The sequence below is a fragment of the Monodon monoceros genome, unplaced genomic scaffold, assembly GCF_005190385.1.
Source record: "Monodon monoceros isolate NGI ecotype Baffin Bay Population unplaced genomic scaffold, NGI_Narwhal_1 Super_Scaffold_21, whole genome shotgun sequence".
NCBI lineage: Eukaryota > Metazoa > Chordata > Mammalia > Artiodactyla > Monodontidae > Monodon > Monodon monoceros.
The window spans coordinates 15,817,481-15,840,615 of NW_021703778.1; the positions used below are offsets into that span (position 1 = coordinate 15,817,481).

Sequence of the window (23,135 nt, forward strand, 5' to 3'; positions counted from 1 at the left end):
CTGTCACCGCTGAGTATGACGTTAGTTGTGGGTTTTTCATATACAGCCATTTGTGTGTTAAGGTAATTTCTTTCTATTCCAAGATTGTTAAGTGCTTTTATCTCCTTCCCTTCTTGAGGAAAGCTATTTATTACGTAGTCACAAAATTTTACATACATTTTACTGTTTAGAAAATGATTTCCTTCATGTAGATAGCATATAAAAACATTTGTACAAAGAATTACCTCCCTTACTCTCATTTAATGTAAAAATTAATGGCCAGTTCCTGCAAAGGATGAAATAAATTCAAAATAGTCCAATTAAATGAAAATAAAATGTATTCTCAAAAGTAGATTTCCATGAAAGAGTGCTATTATTTGGCCTGGCAATGTGAAACCATTAATTAATTTTTATCAGGGAAATGTTTATCTTTCACACTGAACTAATTTTATTAGTTTCATTGAAACAAAAACAGGAAAAACTGTAAATCAGAAAGGTATGTGATAGCATATGGAATTACAACTTCCATAGCTCACACCAGAATTATCTAATATTACTTAAGCTGGAATCTTGTCATATAGTTGCCTTTAATCTCAAACCATTGAGCACATCTTTGGCAAGAATTTGACATAGATACCATCACTGTCACATGAGAAAAAGATTTCCAGACCATATTTTAACTTTAACACTGTTTCAAGATTAGTAAATTTCACAGAATTTGTTATAATAGCCCAAACTGAGACATTTTGCTATGATGAATAGGAGTTTTAGTTGATTAATAAAAAATATGCTTAAAACATTTTGCATCCAATGTAGTGGTAAGATAAATATTGCACATGAAATCTCACATTTCACTCTATTAATGCTTATCTTCAAGTATTTTAATGAATTTCTACAACTACTTTGAAAAGTAGTTGACATTTATGTCATCCTACTGAAGAAACAATGTACTTACTATCATCTGATTAAACGCTATCACCTCTCAGATTTTCAGAATGCACCTCTACTGTAATTTTCACACATTTCACATACAAATTTAGATGTATATGAAGTAAAGACCTTTTGAAAAAATTATTATGCCTAAATCCAAAAAGTTTGCAAAAGAAGTTAGGTAATACTTCAAAACTTTATGATATATTTCATCAAATCAAAGTATTAAAAATAGACCAAATGGAAATGTTCTTAAGCAAGACATGTATGTAGGGGAGAAATTATTTAACTGAATATATTTTTCCATTTTGAGTCACAGTAATTTTAGCTCTAAAAGTAAATGTATGGAACAGTTAATGTTAATACTAACTTCAGGTATGCTACAGTAATTATCTAATTACTGGAGTAATTTCTGAGAAAATACTGGAGTATTTTCTGGTAATATTCCAGTGGTAGAAACCCACTGCAGGGGATATATCTCAACATTGTAACACTGTATCAACAGTACAGTTTATAGTCTTATGGTTGACTTGGATCTGAAGAGCAACATAAGTAATATTACTGTTTTACTGTTGAGTAAAACTAAAACATAGTAAAGCCTTTATATATCAAATAATTCTGAACAATTACTAGAAGAGAAACTAAATTATTGCTGTGGTTAATAGAATGAGGAAGCCCAGGCAATGGGGTTCTGCGTAGAAGCAGACATTGCAACACTAGAAACATAATTTTTTAAAAATACCCAGATCAGTACCACAACATGTACTTTCCTGGCTCAGGATATTAATAAATTCTAAGAAAGAGAGATTCTTGTCAACATTAGAACCAAATAGTTGTTACACCTAAAAATTATTTTTCTTGCTCACGATTTATTGTGTTCAATATTGTGTATAAATACAATTTATTTCATTGTGAAGATTTAGTCTTTTTAAATCTAATATCTTTAAAAAATACTGAGTTAAAATAATAGGTTCAAGTATTCTGAAAAACAGGTCCATCATGTAAAATAAAAAAATTTTCAAAAACACTATTAATAGAATCAGTTGCATCCAAATTTCAACTTCAACTATGCCAATTTCATTTTAAAAAGTCAACATATTAATCTATTTCTTTAAAGCTCACACCATTTGTACTTTAAAGAGGGTCACAGATTAATTCTTTTCCCGAAATGTGACTACTGAAACAACATTATAAAGTCAGCTTGAGTTAAAAAAAAAAAAAATCTTGTCTATAATTTTAGCATCACAAATTTTCAAGAGAAAAGCTGCTTGGCCATCATTATTCCTCCACATTATTTTCCCCCTAGTGGGTGTACAAAAGAAACTCACGCTTTAAAGTGATTCTCAATTTGATCTACAGGTTATCCCATTCTAAATAAAATACCAAAGTGGAAACTTCTCAGAAATGAAAAGCGAAAAAGCCAAAAGGTGACCTCCCAGTGTAACATTTAAAATGAAATTTGTTTATTCGACAAATCTGTTCCTTCACTCTCCTCTAAGGCTGGGCTTATTAGTATCGTTCATGTAGCTGAGACCTTGCCCACTCGGCGGCTTTCCCCTTCTTTCGCATTAACCTTTTCCCTGAAGCGGGACTACGCATGTTATCACAGCAACCGCGCTGAAAGGAAGCTTCAGAGGGATTAGTGATGGAAGGGACTTTGCATTTCTTGTCAAACCAACCGAGTGGTTCATCTTAGCTGCTCACCAAAGAACAGCAAGGGCTTTCCCCAGACAGGCCAGAGAAAGGACAGCACATCCACATGTAGCGTCTCTGGGGAAATGGGACAAATATAAAATGAATCCCCGTCTTAGGAATTGTTAAACACAAAGTGCAAACAGCACGATCACAATTCCCAAACTATGGGAGAAAAATCTTCCACCTGTTTCCTTCTAAAGAGAAGAAATTATTCAGTAATCAGTCCTCTTGTTTTAAAGTAATAACGACTGAATATTTGAATAGAATTCCAACAATGGTAAAAACAAACATGTAGAACCTTATGTAGAAGAAAATGAAGAATTCTGTAAACGCTAATTAATATAGTATCTGAATAAAAAGTAGAAAATACGTTTGAGCATATTGCTCTAAAATACTAGACTTAGTGCCTCTAAATAATTGAGTCAATAGTTACTAAAAATCAACGTGAATGAACCTATTTAATTGTATGATAATGTTTTTTATGAAAGGTGACTGTAGGAAGGGCGCTAGTTCCATTGATGAAATGCAGTCTTCTTTCAGGATGTGATACTGATAATAGAAACTACAGAAACATGCATGTCTCTACCCATATCTTCCCTTGGTGAACTTTTATTAATGTTATACCTGGAGTATTTTCCTGCCAGTGAGATCAGTTTATCTCACTTTATGACCTCTTATAATAAACTGGAGGTTCAAAATCACACCATTAGTAGATGGTTTACCCAGGATCCAAGTCTGGGCCCTGCACCCTCTGATGCTTGCACTCTTTCCTCTGCCTTAGAATCAAAGGATATAAGTCAGTTATGCTCTGTGTATTAGAGGTACCAACTCACTTGGTGGTAGTGTCCTATAAGCAAAAATAAAATCTTCTCACCCAACCTAAAATGCATTTCAAATATTCCCATACTGAACTCAAACTTAAGCTCATAATTTCCATCACAGCATTTTAAAACTGCAGTCACAAGCTTCTTTCAAATCTTGTTTCACTGATATACCATTAAAAGCTACCTTTCTACATTTCGCTCCTTCTTTATAATTGGTAAAACTGATTCAAAATACATCCCATTTAGTTAGAATCTTAGCAATTTGATACCCTTTAATTAGACTTATTTTTATTTGTGGATCTGTCTCTTTCTTAAAAAGAGTATTTTAGTTTCTGACTGACTCTAAAGGCATATAAATGGGATCCGTGCAGGGCCAGGTGTCTTAGCCTCCCCCAGGCGGCTCAGCAGCCTCTGGACTAAAGGTGGACAGGACTTGGAGGAGGGAGAGGAAGGGAACTTACATTGTTGTTCATCGCTCATGTCGCCACACTGATCTGTGAAGTCACACACATTGTCAGGAGGCAAGGAGACCCCATTGTCACACTGAAAGGCTTCCATTCCTTGCTGAACCAGTACAGAGGTGAAAACGCAGGAAATCCAAAGGATACCAAAAGCTTCGTTCTTCAGGAAAGCCAACATTCCGGCCAGGCAGAGGAGCACTGTTTGATAGGTCTTCTTAGAGATCAGGCCGTTGTAACGGGTGGGTTCATAATCAAAAACATTCTTTCCCTTTTCTCTATTTTTTGATTTCCAGATTTGCCTCTTATGACTGAAACTGCTGGTAACTATCCACAACTCTTAACAAATGAGTCCAAGGCAGTTCATTTACTCTCTCAGGGGAGTGTCTTTAGAAAATATTTAACTTGAACAATTGCACCATTTCTCTATCTAGCTAATCACAGATGTTTATTGCCCTATGTATACCATGTTTAAACAATTTAAGCCCTTATGATGAATTTTTCTTTCAGGACATAGCATGAACTACTAAAGGGCAGGCACATAAATGGGAGGAAAATTACAATAAAGTTATAAGTAACATAAAAGGTTCTATGTTAATTCCTATGCTTAATCACGTTCATGTAATTTAGAACATTATTGTCACTAAAACTCATTCAAATACTTCAGGCCCAATTATTAGAACTGTTTCATGAGAATGAAATGCTTGTCCTCTATCACTGAATGGAAACTTTGCATTGCTTGCTTAGATAAACTGAAAACCACAGAATTTTAAAAACTGAAGGGACATCGGGGATCCTTATTTTCCAAATCACATTACTTGGACCCAAGAAAGTTAAGGGATACTTATGAGGAAACACAGTAATTTGGTATTAGAAACTGGAATTCAAATATCCTGCTACCGAGTGCAGTGTTTCTTCCTCTGCAGTACACAGATTTTCATGTCAATTCACCTTCATGTGCTTTTACAAGTGAAACATACAATTTCAGGATCCATATTCAGAATGAACAGTACACTAAAGTTCAGAACACCTGAACTTTATATTATAAATAATAAAATTTTATGAAGGTGAAGAATTATAGAAATTATATGGAGTTAAATATTCAAAATATTCCTTTATACTTGATTTCTTAAAGGCATCTTGAAGTTCTATTCCACTATCTTCTTTTAATTTCTGCAATATAACTGCAAGAGACGGAGACACCAAGACTATAAGAAGCGGCTGGAGAATGCAGGGTGGAAAAAACCATAGATCAGGGGCAGAAAACGCTTCTGTGCTTTTAAAGACGATACAAAGAAAGCAGATTTTCCAAATATTCTAAGAAAAATGACTCAGTAAAAACAATATTCTAAGATATGTGCATTCAGAATTCTAGGAGGAAAATCCATAATTTGCCCTATTACAATTGACCACTCCACACAATTTAGCATTTCATTGTTCTGTGCTCCATTCCAATTTCAGAAATATTTATTCTCCTTACCCCTCTGCTTTGTAAACGAATTCTAAGAAACACATTGCCTACTTCTCTCTTTGTGTATCTCTTAAATGTTGACTATCCTTATAGTTCCACATTAGTCCTCCTCTCTGCTCAGATTATATTTTTTCTAGGCTTTCTCTTCATGCTCATAATTTCAAGTAATATCTATACATTGTTATCTCCCAAATCTATATCTGAAGTCCTGATATGACATGTTACTCAAACCAATATCTTAAGTGTTCTTCCAGCACACACACACACACACAAAACACATAGCCTAATTGACTTGTCTACTTGAATCAAAAACTAATTTCATCTTCCTTCCCCCCACCCAACCAACCAGTCTGTCTTTACTCCCCTATTCTATATTTCAGTGAGTGGCGCCTTCTTCTGTCCATCTTGCCAAGCCAGGAACCTATATGTTGGTCCTGGACTACCCTTACCCGTTCTACCCATCAATCATCAAATCTCACACATTCTATATATATCAAGACTCCATCAATTCTCAACTCAGCAATACCCTGAACCAGATGTTTCCACTACCCAAAACTCATTTCCCATGCTTCAGGCAGAGTGATCACTCTGAAGCATAAGGCCACTCCTACATATTTCCGGAAGTGCCATACTTCCTAGCACGGCTTGCAAACACAGCTTACCTTCTGCAGTTCACTGCTGATTGCATCCTCCTGTGTTCTCAATCAAGATCTTACTCAGTTATTACACTAGCAGTTTTCTGAACATGCCACCTCTAGACTCCAGATCTGAGATCCCTTTCCCACCCCAAGCACCAGGTGAATACTAATTATTCTTTAGTTTCCAGCTTCAAGGACTACTTCTAAAGTATCCTGGCTTATTTTCTCAGGCTGAGTTAAATTTCATTCCTGGGTTCTCTCACAGCCTTCTGTTCTCACTGATCTTAGCACTTCTGGGGCTGGTGTGGTCATTGCAGGCTTACTTCAGTGATTCCTCTGTTAGTCCGTAAGATTGGAGCTGGAGTGTGACTTTCTCACTATTGTATCCCCAGTTACTAGCAAAGTTCCTGGCAGATAGATGTTGCTCAATAAGTAATTCCTTATTGAATGTAATTTATCAGGGCTTACCATCATTTCAATTTTTGCTAGGCACATGTAAATAAATGCAAGATGTGAAATTTTTTTTTTTTTTTGCGGTACGCGGGCCTCTCACCGTTGCGGCCTCTCCCGCTGCGGAGCACAGGCTCCGGACGCGCAGGCTCAGCGGCCATGGCTCACGGGCCCAGCCGCTCCACGGCATGTGGGATCTTCCCGAACAGGGGCACGAACCCGTGTCCCCTGCATCGGCAGGCGGACTCTCAACAAGTGCGCCACCAGGGAAGCCCAAGATGTGAAATTTTTAAATGCCATTACATAAAAGATATATAGAGAAAGGGCCCAAATTTGCTGTCTCACTGAAATAAGAGAAGAGATATTTATCCAAAAAGAAAAAATAAGATATACATTTCTTGTGTTCAATGTGGCTTTTCTATTTCTAAATCTCATGCTATTTTTAAAGGCCCTTTAGATTTTGAAATTGCAATTTGTGTGTCATTGGCAATGCACTACACCATCCCCCTACACTAAATTAGTAAAGAATGCATATGTCAAAGCTCATTCCAGGTTTTCCTTTTTAAGGAAGGAAGGAAGGAAGGAAGAGAAGGGAGAGAGTAAAACTGAGAAAAGGTTAAGAAGAAGGAAGAGAAAGATGAAGCAGAAGAGTGTAAAAAGGCACGCAAACACAGAAACATTTGTTTTACATCCAGATTCTGAATTTAGGTCCCGTAACATTTTATACGTTCACTATTTTCCATTTAGAAAAAAAAATCACATATTTCATTGCTGTCATAGCTGTTTACTGCCTAGTTTCAGCTGGGAAACTCCTTTATTAACTGTTACCACCTACTAAAAATAACATTACTCTATACTGTTTCAAGTGCCATTCATCATTTAGACAAGAAATGAACTGGAATGGTGGCACCTAAGGTAAATCAGTATAATCCAGTAGTATAATAGTTTATAAAGTAAATTTATATTTTGTTGCCAAAAGATAAAATTATATTCAACTGATAATTTCTCTATCACTTTTTCTCTACATATACCAAAAGGGGCAAAAAAATAAACTGGTAGCAAGCAGGGTTTTTTTTTATCTAGTTTATTGAGGAAAGCTAACACGTCTTAGAGATCCAGTGTTTTAACACTGGGCTGCGGGCATCATACATATTGTCTCATTATGTCCAAAACATCTTACATTGTTCCCTACTTCTACTTTAAAAAAATATTACTCAGTTGTCCAAGATCACAAATGATGGAGCTTGACTATATAATTTTAATTGAATTACACTGCTTCTGGATGAGACTTCCAAGAGACAAAGTGACAGAGCAAATTCATTTTAAAAAGAAATGACATACTGTTGTATCTTTTTTAAAAGATTGAGCACCTACTTTACACTAGATATTGGGCGTAGGGAGATAGGAGAGATACAATGAAAGATAAGACAATATAACTAACTTACAAGGATTTACAACCTGGAAAGTGCATATACGACCTTTATAAAAAATGTACACACACTGCTTCTAATTTGGTCTTAAAAAGAGTGGATTATGTTTTCTATAAAAAAATAAGCCAACTCTCAAGCTACAAAAAAGGTAGATGCTGGATGGAGTGAGATATAAAATGCTTTAAAATATATAAATGAGGTGCTTCCCTGGTGGCGCAGTGGTTGAGAGTCCGCCTGCCGATGCAGGGGACACGGGTTCGTGCCCTGGTCCGGGAAGATCCCACATGCCGCGGAGCTGCTAGGCCCGTGAGCCATGGCCACTGAGCCTGCGCGTCTGGAGCCTGTGCTCCGCAACGGGAGAGGCCACAACAGTGAGAGGCCCGTGTACCGCAAAAAATAAAATAAAATAAAATATATAAATGAGCCCTGAGCCTACAAAATGCAGAGCAAATTCCCAAGAGTTGAAAGGGAGATAGAAGGAGACATAGCCAATGCAACAGAGTTTATTATTGAATGACTGTCCTAAAGAATATTTTAAGGAAAATTCCAGAATTAATGTGGAATAATCATTGAAAGAAAGTATGAGATGCAAGAAGAAGGGGTGAGTAAATACTGAAGCTCTATTGCAGATTAAAGTGACCCAGAACCCTAATCTTGAAAGATGAACTGAGAAAGCTCATTAAAAGATTTCTATTTACATAAGATAGGGAAATAGAAGTGCTATCACTACAGAAAACCAGAGGAAGAGTATGCTAGCAAAAAAATTCCTGGCACCTTCAATAAGGATTCCCACAGATTATGACCATCCAAATAAGAGCTCACAGCGAAAAATTAACCAGCAAATGACAAACAAGACTCTATGACTCAGGGCCAGCACAAAAAAATAAGCAAAGGTACAATCAGATACCTGATAATGTCATATACTGGCAGTATGTCATCGTGAATACAAAATAATTATGTATCAAGTGTTAAAAAGATTAAATTTTTAAAATAAGCTCTAGGAAGAAGAGACTAGCCATGCTTTTGTTAAAGTGACCAGGAAAAATATAATCACTGAGAATGAAAGAAAAGTAGATGGTATAAGTAGGAAGAAAATAAACAAATGAATAAAGAATTTAGTGAACTGGAAGACAGGTATTTTTTAAATGTACAAAATGTACCATAGAGATGTATGCACACATTTTACAATACAGTTTAAGACTGTGGAACATAGAATGGTAGGGTCCAAAATATGACTAAATGAAACTTACAGGGGAGATTTTAAAAAAAGAATGGAGAGGCAGTATTTGAAATAAAACTTTTCCAGAAGTGAAGAAAGTCATGCACTCTGAGGATTCAGATGACTGCAATGACTGCAAGGACTTCGAATCCCTTACCCCTCCCCTCCACCTTCCCTTGATAAAAGAAGTAGTCCTTTCAATTATTCCAATTCTCTACAATCTCTTCTAGAAAACAGAAGCAGAGGGAATGCTTCCTAACTTATTCTGTGAGGATAGCATTACCCTATTACCAAAATCAGACAAAGACAGTAAAAGAAAGAAAAGTTACAAACCAATCTCTCATGAACATAGATATAAAAATCCTCAACGAACTACTAGAGAATTAAATCCAAAAATGTATAAAAATAATTATATGCCACTGTATATATTACCAAGTGGAATTTATTCCAGGTATGTAAAATCTGGTCAATATTCAAAAATCAATTGATATAATCCATCATATCAAGAGTCTAAAGAAGTTATATGACCATATCAACTGATGCAGTAAAAGCACTGGACAAAATCCAACATTAATTATAATAAAAACTCTCAGAAAACTAGGAAAATAAAGAAATTATCAACTTGATAAAGAACATCTACCAAAAACCTATAGCTAACATCATACTTAATGGTGAGAAACTAGGTGTTTTCTCCCTAAGATTAGAAACAAGGCAAGGATGTCCTCTCCTCTTCCTATTCAATATCAATTAGCTAGGAAGACCTAGCTAATGCAGTAAGACAAAAAAAGAAAAGAAAAGATATACTGATTGGGAAGGAAGAAATAAAACTGCCTTTGTTCACAGGTGACATAATTTTACATGTAGAAAATCTTTTAAAAATCACACATAAAAAACCCCTGAAACTAATAAGTGATTGAAGTAAGGATGCAGGATGCAAGGTTAATATACAAAGTTAATTGATTTCCTATATACCAGAAATAAACAATTAGCATTGGAAATTAAAAACACAGAACTATTTTTATTAGCACCCACAAAATGAAATGTATAGATATAAATCTAAAAACATATGTACAAGAGTAGTATAAAGAAACCTATAAAATTTTGATTAAAAAATCATAGAAAATCTAAATAGAGAGATATCCCATGTTTATGGATAGGAAGTCTTAATGTTGTTAACAGCTCTTCCCAACTGGATGTATGGATTCAACATAATTCTAATCAAAATTCCACCAAGCTATTTTATGAATATCCACAAAGTAATTCTAAAGTTCATATGGAAACGCAAAGACCCACAATAACCAACACAAGACTGAAGAACAACAACACTGGAAGACTTCACAACAGTGTGAATACACCACCTGACTTCACAAGTTAGTATAAAGCTACAGTAATCAAAACAATGTGGTACTGGTAAAAGTATAGGCAAATTAATCAATGGAACAGAATGGAGAGTCTGGAAATAAACCCACACAAATACAGTAAGTTGGTTTCTGACAAAGGAGCAGAGGCAATTCAATGGAGAAAGAATAACCTTTACAACAAATGTGTTGGAAAAACTGGACAACCACATGCAAAAAACTAATATAAACATGGACTTTAGAACTTTCATGAAAATTAACTCAAAATAGATTATAAACCTAAACGTAAGAAGTTTAACTATAAATTCTAGAAAATGACATTGGGGCAAATCTAGGTGGCCTTGGGTTTAGCAATGACTTCTTAGATATAACACCCAAAGCACTATACATAAAAGAAAAAAAATGGGTGTTTGATTTTATTAAAATTAAAAATATGTCTCTGAAATTCTGTTAAGTGAATGAAAAGACAAGCCACAGACTGAGAGAAAATCTTTGCAAAACATTTACCTGATAAAAGACTTGTAATCCAATATAACAAAGAACTCTGAAAACTCAACAACTAAAAAAAATCTAATTCAAAAATGGACAAGAGAAAAATGGATTATAGCCTTCAATCCAAGACCAGAAACCATAAAACTCATAGAAGAAAGCACAGGGAGTAAGCTTCTGGATGTTGGTCTTGGCAATTTTTTGTTTGTTTGTTTTTGGATTTGACACCAAAAACAAAGGCTGCAAAAGCAAAACTAAACAAGTGGGACTATATCAAAACTGAAAACCTTCTGCAAAGCAAAGGAAACCAGCAACAAAATGAAAAGGCAACCTATGGAGTGGGAGAAAATATTTGCAAATCACATATCAGATAAAAGGCTAATATCCAAAATATATTTTTTTTAAAACTCACACAGCTCAATAACAAAACCCCCCACAAATAATCCAATTTTAAAAATGGGCAGGGGCTTCCCTGGTGGCGCAGTGGTTGAGAGTCCGCCTGCCGATGCAGTGCACACGGGTTCGTGCCCCGGTCCGGGAAGATCCCACATGCCGCGGAGCGGCTGGGCCCGTGAGCCATGGCCGCTGAGCCTGCGTGTCCGGAGCCTGTGCTCCGCAACGGGAGAGGCCACAACAGTGAGAGGCCCGCGTGCCACAAAAAAAAAAAAAAAAAAAAGGCAGAAGAATCAAATAAACATTTATCCAGAGAAGACATATAAATGGTCAAAAGGTACATGAAAAGGTGTTCAACATTACCTGGGAAATACAAATCCAAATCACAATGAGATATCACCTCACACCTGTTAGAATGGTTGTCATCAAAGACAAGAGAAAATTGTGGGTGAACATGCAGAAAAAAGGAAACTCTTGTGCACTGTTGGAAATGTAAATTGTTACAGCCACTCTAGAAAGCAGTATGTAGTTTCCTCAAAAAATTTAAAGTAAAACTACCATATGATCTAGTAATCCCACTTCTGGGTATATATACAAAGGAAATGAAAACCGGATATCAAAGACATATCTGCACACCCATAGTGATTGGAGCATTATTCACAGCAGTCAAGATATGGAAGCAACCTAAGTGTCTGTCAACAGATAAACGGATAAAGAAGATGTGGTATATGTATGTATACAGTGGAGTATTGTTCAGCCATGAGAAAGAAGAAAATGGTGCCATTTGGGACAACATAGACAGACCTTGAGGGCATTATGTGCAGTGAGCCAGACAGAGAAAGACAAACCGTGTATATCACTTGTATATGGAATCCAAAAAAGCTGAACTCATAGAAATGGAGAATAGAAGGGTGATTACCAGAGACTGGAGAAGGGGGAAATGAGGAGATGTTGGTCAAAGCATACAAAGTTTGACTTAAAAGATGAAAAAATTCTGGGGATATGATGTACAGCATGGCAATTATACTTAATAATACTGTATTAATAACACCTGAAAATTGCTAAGAGGATAGATCTTAAATGTTCTCATCACAAAAAAAGAAATGGTAATTATATGACATAACAGAGGTGTTAGCTAATTCCATGGTGGCAATCATTTTTCAATATATAAATGCATCAAATCAACACGTTTGATACCTTAAACTTACACAGTGTTACACATCAATTGTGTCTCTATTAATCTGGGGAAAAAATTTTAATGAGGGAAGGGTATGACTAGTTACCTCACCTAAGAAGATATACAGATGGCAAATGAGCATATGAAACGATGCTCAACATAACACGTGTGCAGGTCACTGTGAGTTAAAACAATGATATAATACTACACGTCTATTAAAATGGCTAAAATCCAAAAAAGGAGGAACTCTCATGCCCTGCTGGTGGGAACGCAGAACGGTGCAGCCACTGTGGAAGACGGTTTGGCAGCTCCTTACAAAACTAAACGCACTCTACCTTACGATCCTGCAATCACCCTCCTTGGTATTTAACCAAATCATTTGAAAACTGGGTCCACACAAGTTATTTATAATGCTTTATTTATAATCACCAAAAACTGGAAAATATGAAGAAGTCATTCAACAGCTGAGCTGATAAACAAATTGTAGTACATCTATACAATGGAACAGTATTTAGTGATAAGAAGAAATGAGCTAGGAAAAGACATGGAGGAAATTAAATACTCTAAGTAAAAGAAGTAAGATTTGATTCCAACTGTATGACATTTCAGAAAAGGCAAAACTATAGAGGAGCGGGATAGAGAGGGTGGGAGGGAGACGAAAGAGGGAGGAGATATGGGGATATATATGTATATATATGGCTGATTCACTTAGTTATAAAGCAGAAACTAACACACCAGTGTAGAGCAATTATACTCTAATAAAGATGTTTAAAAAATTAAAAAATAAAGATTTCAAAGTAATTAAAAAAAAACTACAGAGAAAGTGAAAAGATAAGTAGTTGCTAGGGTTCCAAGGAAGGAAGGAATTGATGGGGCACAGAATTTTTAGGGTGTTGAAAGTATCCTATATGATACTGTGAAAGTGGATACCTGACGTTATGCATTTGTTAAAACCCAGTCCTGCACAACACAGAGTGAACCCTAATGTAAACCATGGACCTTAGTGAATCATAATGGCAATATTGGCTCATCAGTTCTAACAAACATACCACACTAATGCAAGATACTAATAATAGGAGAACCTGTGGGGGTGAAGCAAGGGAGAGGGGTTATGCCGAACTCTCTGTACTTCCTGTGCAAAGAGCCATTCTCGGTAACCCTAAAACTGCTCTAAAAAGTAAAGTCTATTAATATAAAAAAATTAGGCTGAGTCCAGGAACTGAGCAAGAGATCATGATTTTTATTGGGCTGACAACCATCAACCTTCTGCACCTCCATTTCTCCCTTTTCTGCTGGCAGATGTGAAGCAACGCCCTCATTGGCTGCCCATCTGTGTTCCCCCTTCCGATGCCAAGCTCTAATAACCACATCCACAACTTCCTGCAGGTCAAGGCCGTTCAGCTGCCCCTCTGACCTTGAGGATCATTATGGAACCTCAGTTACAGACTCTTGGCTTCTGGCAGTTAGATCCTGCTACCTGGTCTCTATTATTTCAGGGCCCCACCATTCCCTTGGATAAGAATGAGCCACATTCTGCGACCACTTATCTTATCAAAAGGTCTGGACTGCAAAGGAGAGTCACCACTGAACGTGGTGTTGGTGGTGACCCTTTCATCAGCACATTCCTCATGGTCTTGGTCAGTGATGTGCCCTCTGGGCTCCCCCCAACCCTCTAGCGTGTCTCCCTCAGCAATATTCTCTGCCCTAGAAACTCGGGCACATCTACTTTGTTTGCCTTTGTCCGTCACTTTCTCCAGGCTTGTAAGCATCACCTGAGAAATGAGTTCACCCCACCCCCTGGACTCTTTGCTAGGGTTTAAAATCCTGTGTTGTGAAAAAGTTCTCCCAAGTCCTTGAATTACTGCTGATTCAGGCCAACATTCCAGAACCTTCAAAATCCAGTCCTGGGGCTCTCCTTAGGCTCTGCATGGTATGGCATTGTATGGCTGTTTCTTACAACTTCTATAGCGTATAATTTCTTTCCTTTGTTATCAAGCCCAGCCCATCCACGGCCAGGTTATGCTGGGATTTAACTCTAGTTATGGGCCTGGCAGCCAAGGAGAGGAGACAGGGACAGCTCCTAAGGAGGGCATCTGTTGCCTGGAGGAGAGATCTCTGCAGCATCTTGTAGCATGGGGGAAGCGCTGGCCCTTGGAGGGCCCTCTCCTACTTTCCCCCACCCTCCAAAGGAAAGATTTCAGAGAGGGCAGGGGAAGAGAATGGGGTAGCATGTGGGGAAAGGAGCACCAAATACAAGAGAAAGTGCCAAGGTGCAGCTGTTGGAGCCGCCCTGGTGAGAGACTGAGTAGAAAAATAGACAGTGGCCAGATGACATGGGATGATAGAACTTGACCCACCACTTCTGTGGCAACCAGGCCAGGAAACTAAACCACAACCACTGCAGCAACTGGCGCAGAATGGTTAGGACTTGCTCTATAACTGTCAGCTTCTCTCCTTTTATGCCCCTGTTTCCAACTCAAGATCAACCAAAGAGAGTCAAACACGGTCCCCAAACCAATCAGATAACATGCCTCACGTGTTATTCGTTAGTCCACCTCCAGCTTCCCCATGACAACAACATCCAATAAGGCCACACCTGAAGCCCTTTTTTCCATTATAAAACTTCCCTACTTCCCTGCCTGCCTTTGAGTCTGTGCAAATGACGGCGACTAACTCTCTTGCTAGACCAAGCCGGGAATAAAGAGCCTCTGTGTGTCCTCATTTGGGTGGTCTTTGTTTACTTCCACATCAGTAGGAAGGTTAACACCCGTTCCCCATGGCTTCCAGCTGTTCTACCCATCCTGGGAGAAAGGATGCATCAACTCAGGATTTCAGAGACAAAAGTGCATTAGATGTGTTTAAAGTACAGATCCTCAGTGTGTGCAGAAATTTATGTTAATTCTAGCAGCTAGCCACTCTTTTCATGAATGTCATAGCACTGCCAGCTTGGGGCAGGGACAGCCAGTACACCCGCCGAGAGGGGCTCCCAGCCAGCCCGTTACACCCACAACCAGGATCCCACCCCACTCCCCATGACACCAGAGTGGAGAGAGAGGTCAACAGAAGGTCAACCTTCCCTCACCCCTTGACGATACCACACCACCGATAGGTTCTGAGGGTTCGGGGCATTCACGTGGATGTTTTAGTCTCACATTTCAGGGTCTAAGGTTTTCCCAGCCAGGGCCTGACCTGAGAATAGCAGGCCTGCCGGCTCTCACTCTGAGCCTTGAACTGCTTCCTAAGGACCTGCAGTTTCTCATCCCTCTGCAGGGCACTAATACCACTTAGCAGTAACCAGCCAACTCTGCTGTCTTTGAAAGCTTTGGTTTCAAATAACCTAATCGTTGCATCCTCGAGGGCATTTATTTTCCGGGTCACTACTGGTAAAATCATTAGCAGTTGGGCTGTCACCTTGTGTCAGGATTATTTTGCCCCACGTACCATTCTGAGTGGTGTCCGTTTTACTCACAAGGTCATGAGTGCACCAGTCCCCAAACCCCATCTTACCACCTTCTCTCCTAGACCATTCTTGTTATGCAGGTCTAAGAGCAGATGCTAAAATGGAAGACAAGATACTAATGAGGCAGTCGGACGAGCGGTCCTCATGAAGAATAAAGGGCTGGGAGATGCAGGAGCAGGAAAAGTCTTCTAATACCTCGTAGAGAAGCGAGAAGGGAGCTTGGATAGCAAGAATCTGGGTCTAGAGCACAGAAAATTTTCCAGAAACCATCCCTTCACTGTTTAGACATTATAACAAAGCTAATGACACCACCTTAGAGAAAGTTTTGTGCTATAATGGCCTTTTTCCCCCAAAACTAAACATATAATTTTTGCCTTTAAGACTTGAGAATGTTTTGCCGACAATTTTGTGCCCACAGGACTTGGGTGTACAGTGTGATGATCACATTCTTAGTTGAAGAAGAGCCATCCACAGACCCTGGAGTAATCAAAACTGTATGATCTCTCAAACTGTGGGGTTCTATTGCTTTCCTCCACAGTGGGGTGGGTGTTTGTTAGTACTGGTTTCTGCCATAAAATAAATACAACTCTATAGAGAGCTAATTGTGCAGAAGTGAAGAGGGTGTAAAGAGGTTAGATTTTCCACAAATATTAGAGTATCTCTTTCAAGGTATCTATGAGCACAAGGTTAAACTTCTTCTCAGCCAAAGTCTTGACAGCAGGTGGAGGCAGGTGATGATCTCAATCGACCACCAACCCCACGTTCAAAGTCCATCCCACTGAAAAGTGACCTTGCGAGATTCAGGGGCATGTTGGTTCAGGTCCCCAGCTTGCAGGTGAGTTTACTGAAATACAATGCCGTAGTAGCCAGGCTGTCTAACATAGCCTTGTGGCCCCACTGGACTCTTCTTTCATTGTATTTAATATTGATTTTGATTTTAAGAAGATAAAACATTGATTTCAAATTTAAGGGAAAGGGCATATTTTGAAATGAATCTCTTCTGATTACTCTCTATTCAACTAGCTTTAAGAAAACTTTATTATTAAGGACATATTTTCTAAAAATTATAACCAAACCAGAAACTTGCCTTGTGGATTTTAACATAAGGGTACTTAAAAATGGTTTGTGTAAGATAACTTTTCATTAAGCTATAATGAGAATATCAATAGTGGTCTCACAGTCTTGCTGGAAATTCATAGGAACTCTAGTTGCACAGTTGCAAAAAAAATGTTTCTACTGGAAATTAAAAGTGATTCTCTGATAGAGTAGTATGGTAGAGAATATCTAAGAAATATCAAGTAGTAAATGAAAGACGAAGGAAATAAGGCCCCTCTTTCTACCAAGGGTACTTTCCATGAGCAGAATGGTGAGCACACAGCTTGAGCTGAGCAACCAGCAAGCACTCACTGGTGCATAGATCCCAGAAGAGGAGAAACTAGACTGCTTGAGGTCCAAGTGGAAACTTCAGGATCTCATGCTGAACCAACAAGCAAGCTTGACGGGAAGCCTCACCATATTTCCCACAATGGGAACAGCGTATTTGCATAAGGGTAGGATTTGGTAAGGTGGAATAACTGGAGAAGGTAGCCATCCACAATATTATTTGATCTGAGTTTACCTCATTTATTTAATTCTGTATCAGACTGTGAATGGTACACAGGGAAGAACACTGTTTTAGTATGGTAGGTATTCCCAGGTAAAACTCTACACCAAAGAAAGCTGATGGGTATATGAAATCCCTAAACTTGGCAACACTGAAACCCTGTTTAGGAAAAGGAATTCTATTTAAAATAAAATTCATATAGATTTACAAATCTTCACAAAGACATTCTATATGATTTAGAAGAATCTCACACCAGTCTTCTCACAATTTAATTTTTGTACTTAAACCATATATGTAGGTCTCTAGTACAACTCCATCCTTCCACTGAACAGTTATTGAATATTTGTCTTATCAAAAGCTTTTGTTGTAATGTTCGAGAAGCCAACCCTTGACAAAGACAGCTAGAGAAGAGTGACAACAAATAATAATCATTACAGAGAGAAGGATTAGAAACCAACATATTGGAAGATTAAAGTAGTAAGTCATTAACAGCTTGACAACATCACAACAGTGATGGACATTCAGATGTTAAGGTGACCAGTTCAGTTCAGGAAATACATGATTATAAATAAAGAAAACAAATTCACTGGGTATTCATATGTGTCTGTGTTTAGAAAAAAAAGTAGAACTTAGACCATATTATGTTATCTAACAAGTGACCAAAACTCTTATCACTCCACATGACATACAGAAGACCTGGCATTGTAGGTTTAAGGACAGAAGCTACACAAATAAATCAGACACGGAATATGCCAAATGTGATTAAATCTTAGTGATGCACGGTTCCTTGACATTTGCTTTTATTTTTAATTTATTTATTTTTTATTTTTAACATCTATGACGTTTGCTTTTGTACTTGCCCTTTACCCTTTGTTCTTTGGCAAGAGTGCAGAGGTAAGGGTGGGAGGGAGGGAGGGAGCCATGGGACAGGCTGCTTGTAATTATTAAAAAACTTCTTAGAAGGGTCCTTCAAAAACTTGCAGGGCTTCCCTGGTGGCGCAGTGGTTAAGAATCCGCCTGCCAATGCAGGAGACATGGGTTCGAGCCCTGGTCCGGGAAGATCCCACATACCACAGAGCAACTAAGCCTGTGTGCCACAACTACTGAGCCCGTGTGCCACAACTACTGAGCCTGCGTGCCTAGAGCCCGTGCTCTGCAACAAGAGAAGCCACCGCCATGAGAAGCCCGCGCACCACAACGAAGAGTAGCCCCCGCTCCCTGCAACTAGAGAAAGCCCGTGCGCAGCAATGAAGACCTAACGCAGCCAAAAATAAAATAAAAAATAAATTTATTTTAAAAAAAAAACTTGCAAGAACAGGAAGATGTCCAAGTGAATAATAATGATTTTTTTTTCTTTTTTTGCTCTTCAGTGGTAAACAAGGACACGTCTGGTATTTCTCATTCTATTCACCATTCTATTCTCTCTTGAACTACTTTTGCTTCAACCTTTTAAAGGCCTGTTTGTGTTCAGAATTCTTAGAATTACAGCTGAATAAAATCCAGTCAGAGAATAGAAGACGTGTATGGTATGGGTTTGAAGCGAGAAAGCATGAGTCAGAGACACTTGCTGCAAGACACTGGGAGGTACGTTTAAGGCAGGTGCTTAACAAAAGCAAGCAGGACTGAGAGAAATTAGAAAGATTCACTAACTAAGCTAAACATAACATCAAACCATCAATAAGAAGTTGGAATAGTACCTATGCAGAAGGCAAGACAACTATCATTGCTCCACTAGTAAGTTGGAAGCAAAATTAGGAAAGGAAAAATGATCATTTATGATGTGTGGGTATGTTGTAGAAACACAGGGAAATTACTTACGAAACAATCCAAAGGTATACAGTTATATACTAAGTGTAATTTAACGCAGTAAATTAGCGTTGAATAGAGAGCATCCAGCCTGAAACAAGGCTGTAGAATATGATTGTTGTAGACAATTCTGTAATCTAATGAAAAGATATATTTTTGTCAAGGCTATACTTGGAGGACTTAGAGGAAAATGTAAATGATATTCATTGCTCACTGCCTTTCTTTGGAGAGTTGTGAAGTAGCGATGAAAACTAAAGCAGCAGGGGATGAAACAGCAAAACTGACTATGATAGGAGAGCCAAAAAGTGTGAAAGAGGAGAGAACTTACCCACTGGATCTCATGTCCCAGTGGTGTAAACTCCGGGCTGCACAAGTATGGATGGGTTGCACAGGCGCAGAGGTCTCCAGGTGGCACAAAGCCTCTTGCGGTGTCTTAGTCCGTTTGGACTTCTGTAACAAAATAGCATAGATTGGGTGGCTTATAAACAATAGAACTTTATTCCTCATAGTTCTGGAGACCGGGAAGTCCAAGATGAAAGCACCAGCACATTGAGTGTCTGGGGAGGACTCGTTTCCTGGTTTATAGACAGCCTTTTCTCCATGTCTTCACATGAAGGAAGCGGAGAGGAAGCAATCTGAGGTCTCTATAAAAGTGAGGTCTCGGGGCTTCCCTGGTGGCGCAGTGGTTGAGAGTCCGCCGGCCGATGCAGGGGACACGGGTTCGTGCCCCGGTCTGGGAAGATCCCACATGCCGCGGAGCGGCTGCACCCGTGAGCCATGGCTGCTGAGCCTGCGCGTCCGGAGCCTGTGCTCCGCAACGGGAGAGGCCACAACAGTGAGAAGCCCGCATACCGCAAAAAAAAAAAAAACAATAAAAAAAAGTGAGGTCTCTGATTGCATTCACTTTGACCAAATCATGTCCCAAATCTTGGGGATTTGGTTTCAACATATGAATTTTCAGAGAACACCAATAATCTATGGCATGCAGGAGGCAAGAGACAAAAGGTGCAGGGGTGCAGTTCGAAGGCAATGAAGAGCCGAAACAAAAGAGAGTCTCTGAGGATCTGAAATGGTGCCCAAGAAAAGCTGATGCAGACAATACTGAAAACCATGACGTAGATGAGAGCACCAAGGTAGTGAAAAGAAAAACTCCGAATGCTATTCCACTCCAGCAATTCGAGGTCAGAAAGATAAGGAACAAAAGTGGCAGAGAGGCAACAGTTGGGAATGTAGGATGAAAGCCATGACAGTCTGGCATTCCGGAAACTAAACTGAAGATGGAATTCAAGAGGAGAGAGTGATCATCTATGTCAAATGCAGCTGAGAGATCAACTAAGTAAAGATGGACAGATGGGTACTGCAACAATGTGACGCTTATTAGTGACTGTCAAGAGCAGCAGACAAGAGCCTACTCAGAGGTCAAGACTGAATGGGAGGAGAGGAATTTGGAGAATTGATTACAGGTAACTCTTTCCAAGAGTTTTGTCACAGTGGGGATAGGAGTGGGACAGTAACTGACAAAAAGATGTGAGATAAAAGGAGTTTCTCTTTTTAAGAAGAGAAATGAAAACTGGTTTGTATGCTTATGAGACTATTGCTACAGGAATGTCGCTGAGTAAAGGGGATGTGCTCTACTATCTAGGGGAGGAGCTGCTGGGACAGTTGATCCTCTGGAGGTGAGGCAGAGTATATATATGGATGCAGATTTAGGAGGACGGGGAATTAACAGTGGTGGAGAAACAAAGTCATGAGCTGAAAATGCATGTAGGAGAGGAGATACTGGAGGTTCGAGGAGAAAGGAGATCTATAAAATAGTCCCACAGGAGAGGAGAGGAGAAGAAATGCACCAGGGACAAGTATGTGACAGAGGGTGGCATTCAGAGCCCACTGGGGGATGACGTGGGGCTTCTGGGCCAGATTCTGGAGTCAGAGATCTTGAATGAGAACCCAGCCTCCAGCACCTTTCACCTATGTGATCTGGGCAAGTTAGCTAAGCTCTCTCTCTCTAACCCTCCCTTTCCTGCTCCATAAATCAAGAATAATACTTTCTCATAGAAGATTCACTGATTGGATGGATAGACAGAGATAAATAGCATAGAAATGTGCCTGAAACAAAGTTTTATATGGCAGCTATTATCTATCCTGATGTTAATGACCATGAATTTAAATTCAAGATAAACACCAAAGATCAACATTTATCAAAGTCACTTAACTCCGTCCTCTTTCACCACCGAATGCAATAAGTTACCAAGTCCTGTTAATTCTAATTGAAAAAAAAAACAACTTTAAAATATCATGTTGTGTCATATAAAATTACTGATATTCAATTGCTGATTTTCTACAGATCTGTATACAGTTCAACCTATTGTGTTCCCTAACTTGTGTCAGACTGACTTTAGATGAAGGACCCAAATCCTAATCGATGGTGGAATTTTTGTCCTGCTTTATTGGAAAGTTCCTTCAAATGCCAAAATACATCTACCTTCAGAGCCTTCCTGTATCTTTTTTCTATGTCTATTCCTATTCTATTCTAGAATCTCAGGACACACACACACACACACACACACACACCCCTTCTAAAAACTTTCTTTTAAAAAAATCACTGGCAAAGGTATTTTTCTAAATCGAAGAAAGAGGCATCTAAGCCGGTCAGGAGAAAAATGAGTGATGAGCTCTCATGAGCTGAAAGGAAAGTGTTGGATCCACTGAGCAGAAAGATCAACTGAGGCCTGGAGGGAGCAAAGGGAGCTTCAGTAGGGACAATCCCTGTGCCATGCCTGAAACAGATTTCCCAGAAAAATATCATGAAGATGAAAGATGAGGCAAAGCCCTGAGAGGCAAAACCCCTGAAAACAATAACAACCAAACCAACCCTCTAAAAAGTCAACTCTCATAAAAAAATATATATATATACCACACACAGAAACCTCAAGCTTGAGACCAAATGACTTGCTTTGTTTTCTATCAATACATAATGCAATAGGATCCACTGAATCAAACACTCATCCCATCCCGAAAACTTTATATGATACTGCAGTTACTCCGGTTTCGACCCAAAGAGTCAATTTTTTAAAGGAACCTCAACTCTTCTGAACAGGCTTATATACCTGCTGGATAATAATTTACCTTTTTAAAAGAATGTGATCACAATTTCTGAAGAGTTGAAAATATCATTTACATTCACTCTGCTGCTTGGGTGGTAGGTGAGACTGTGTTTGCAGTACCTCCGAGCTGCCTTCCTTCAAACCAGTGAGAATGCCGGGCCGATGAACAGGCTGCACAGTCTCCCTGGACTCCGTGCTGGAGAACATCTCACAAGCATAATGAACTTTAAAGTATGCAAACTACCGCCCATGTTTACACAGGGACAATTTTATTTTCTAACTTAAAATAGCAAAAATAAGTCTTATCTCCAAGAGGAATTCACTACCCAACTACTTCATTTTGAAGCTGAGGTGCCAAGATGCATAACGCATATATAATTTATGTGATTTCTACACATTTTAATTGCCAAATTCAAGTTGAATTAACTGTATTCATGAAAACCCAAGCAGTTTCAGTAACCCTTGGCTTAATCCATATTTAACAAGTACTGACAGGCTTTTTTTTTTATTATTAGGAAGGCAATAATCACACACCATCTGCTGCCAGTTAAATGGAAATAATTCAATTGTTAAACTACAAATGTAAAGGACTGACTTATACATATGTTTGATTAAAACAGACACTGGGACTTCCCTGGTGGCGCAGTGGTT

The 23,135-nt window shown here is 38.7% G+C and overlaps 1 protein-coding gene across 1 annotated transcript in view; it reads right to left on the minus strand.

Moving 5' to 3' along the window:
* The window catches only part of MALRD1 (MAM and LDL receptor class A domain containing 1), a 579,678-nt gene extending 575,611 nt beyond the window's left edge, over positions 1–4,067 (minus strand). The window contains exon 1 of the mRNA XM_029239293.1: positions 3,890–4,067. Coding sequence (XP_029095126.1) covers positions 3,890–4,067 — 178 coding nt within the window. The remainder of the gene's footprint in view (positions 1–3,889) is intronic.
* Positions 4,068–23,135: the final 19,068 nt, after the last annotated feature.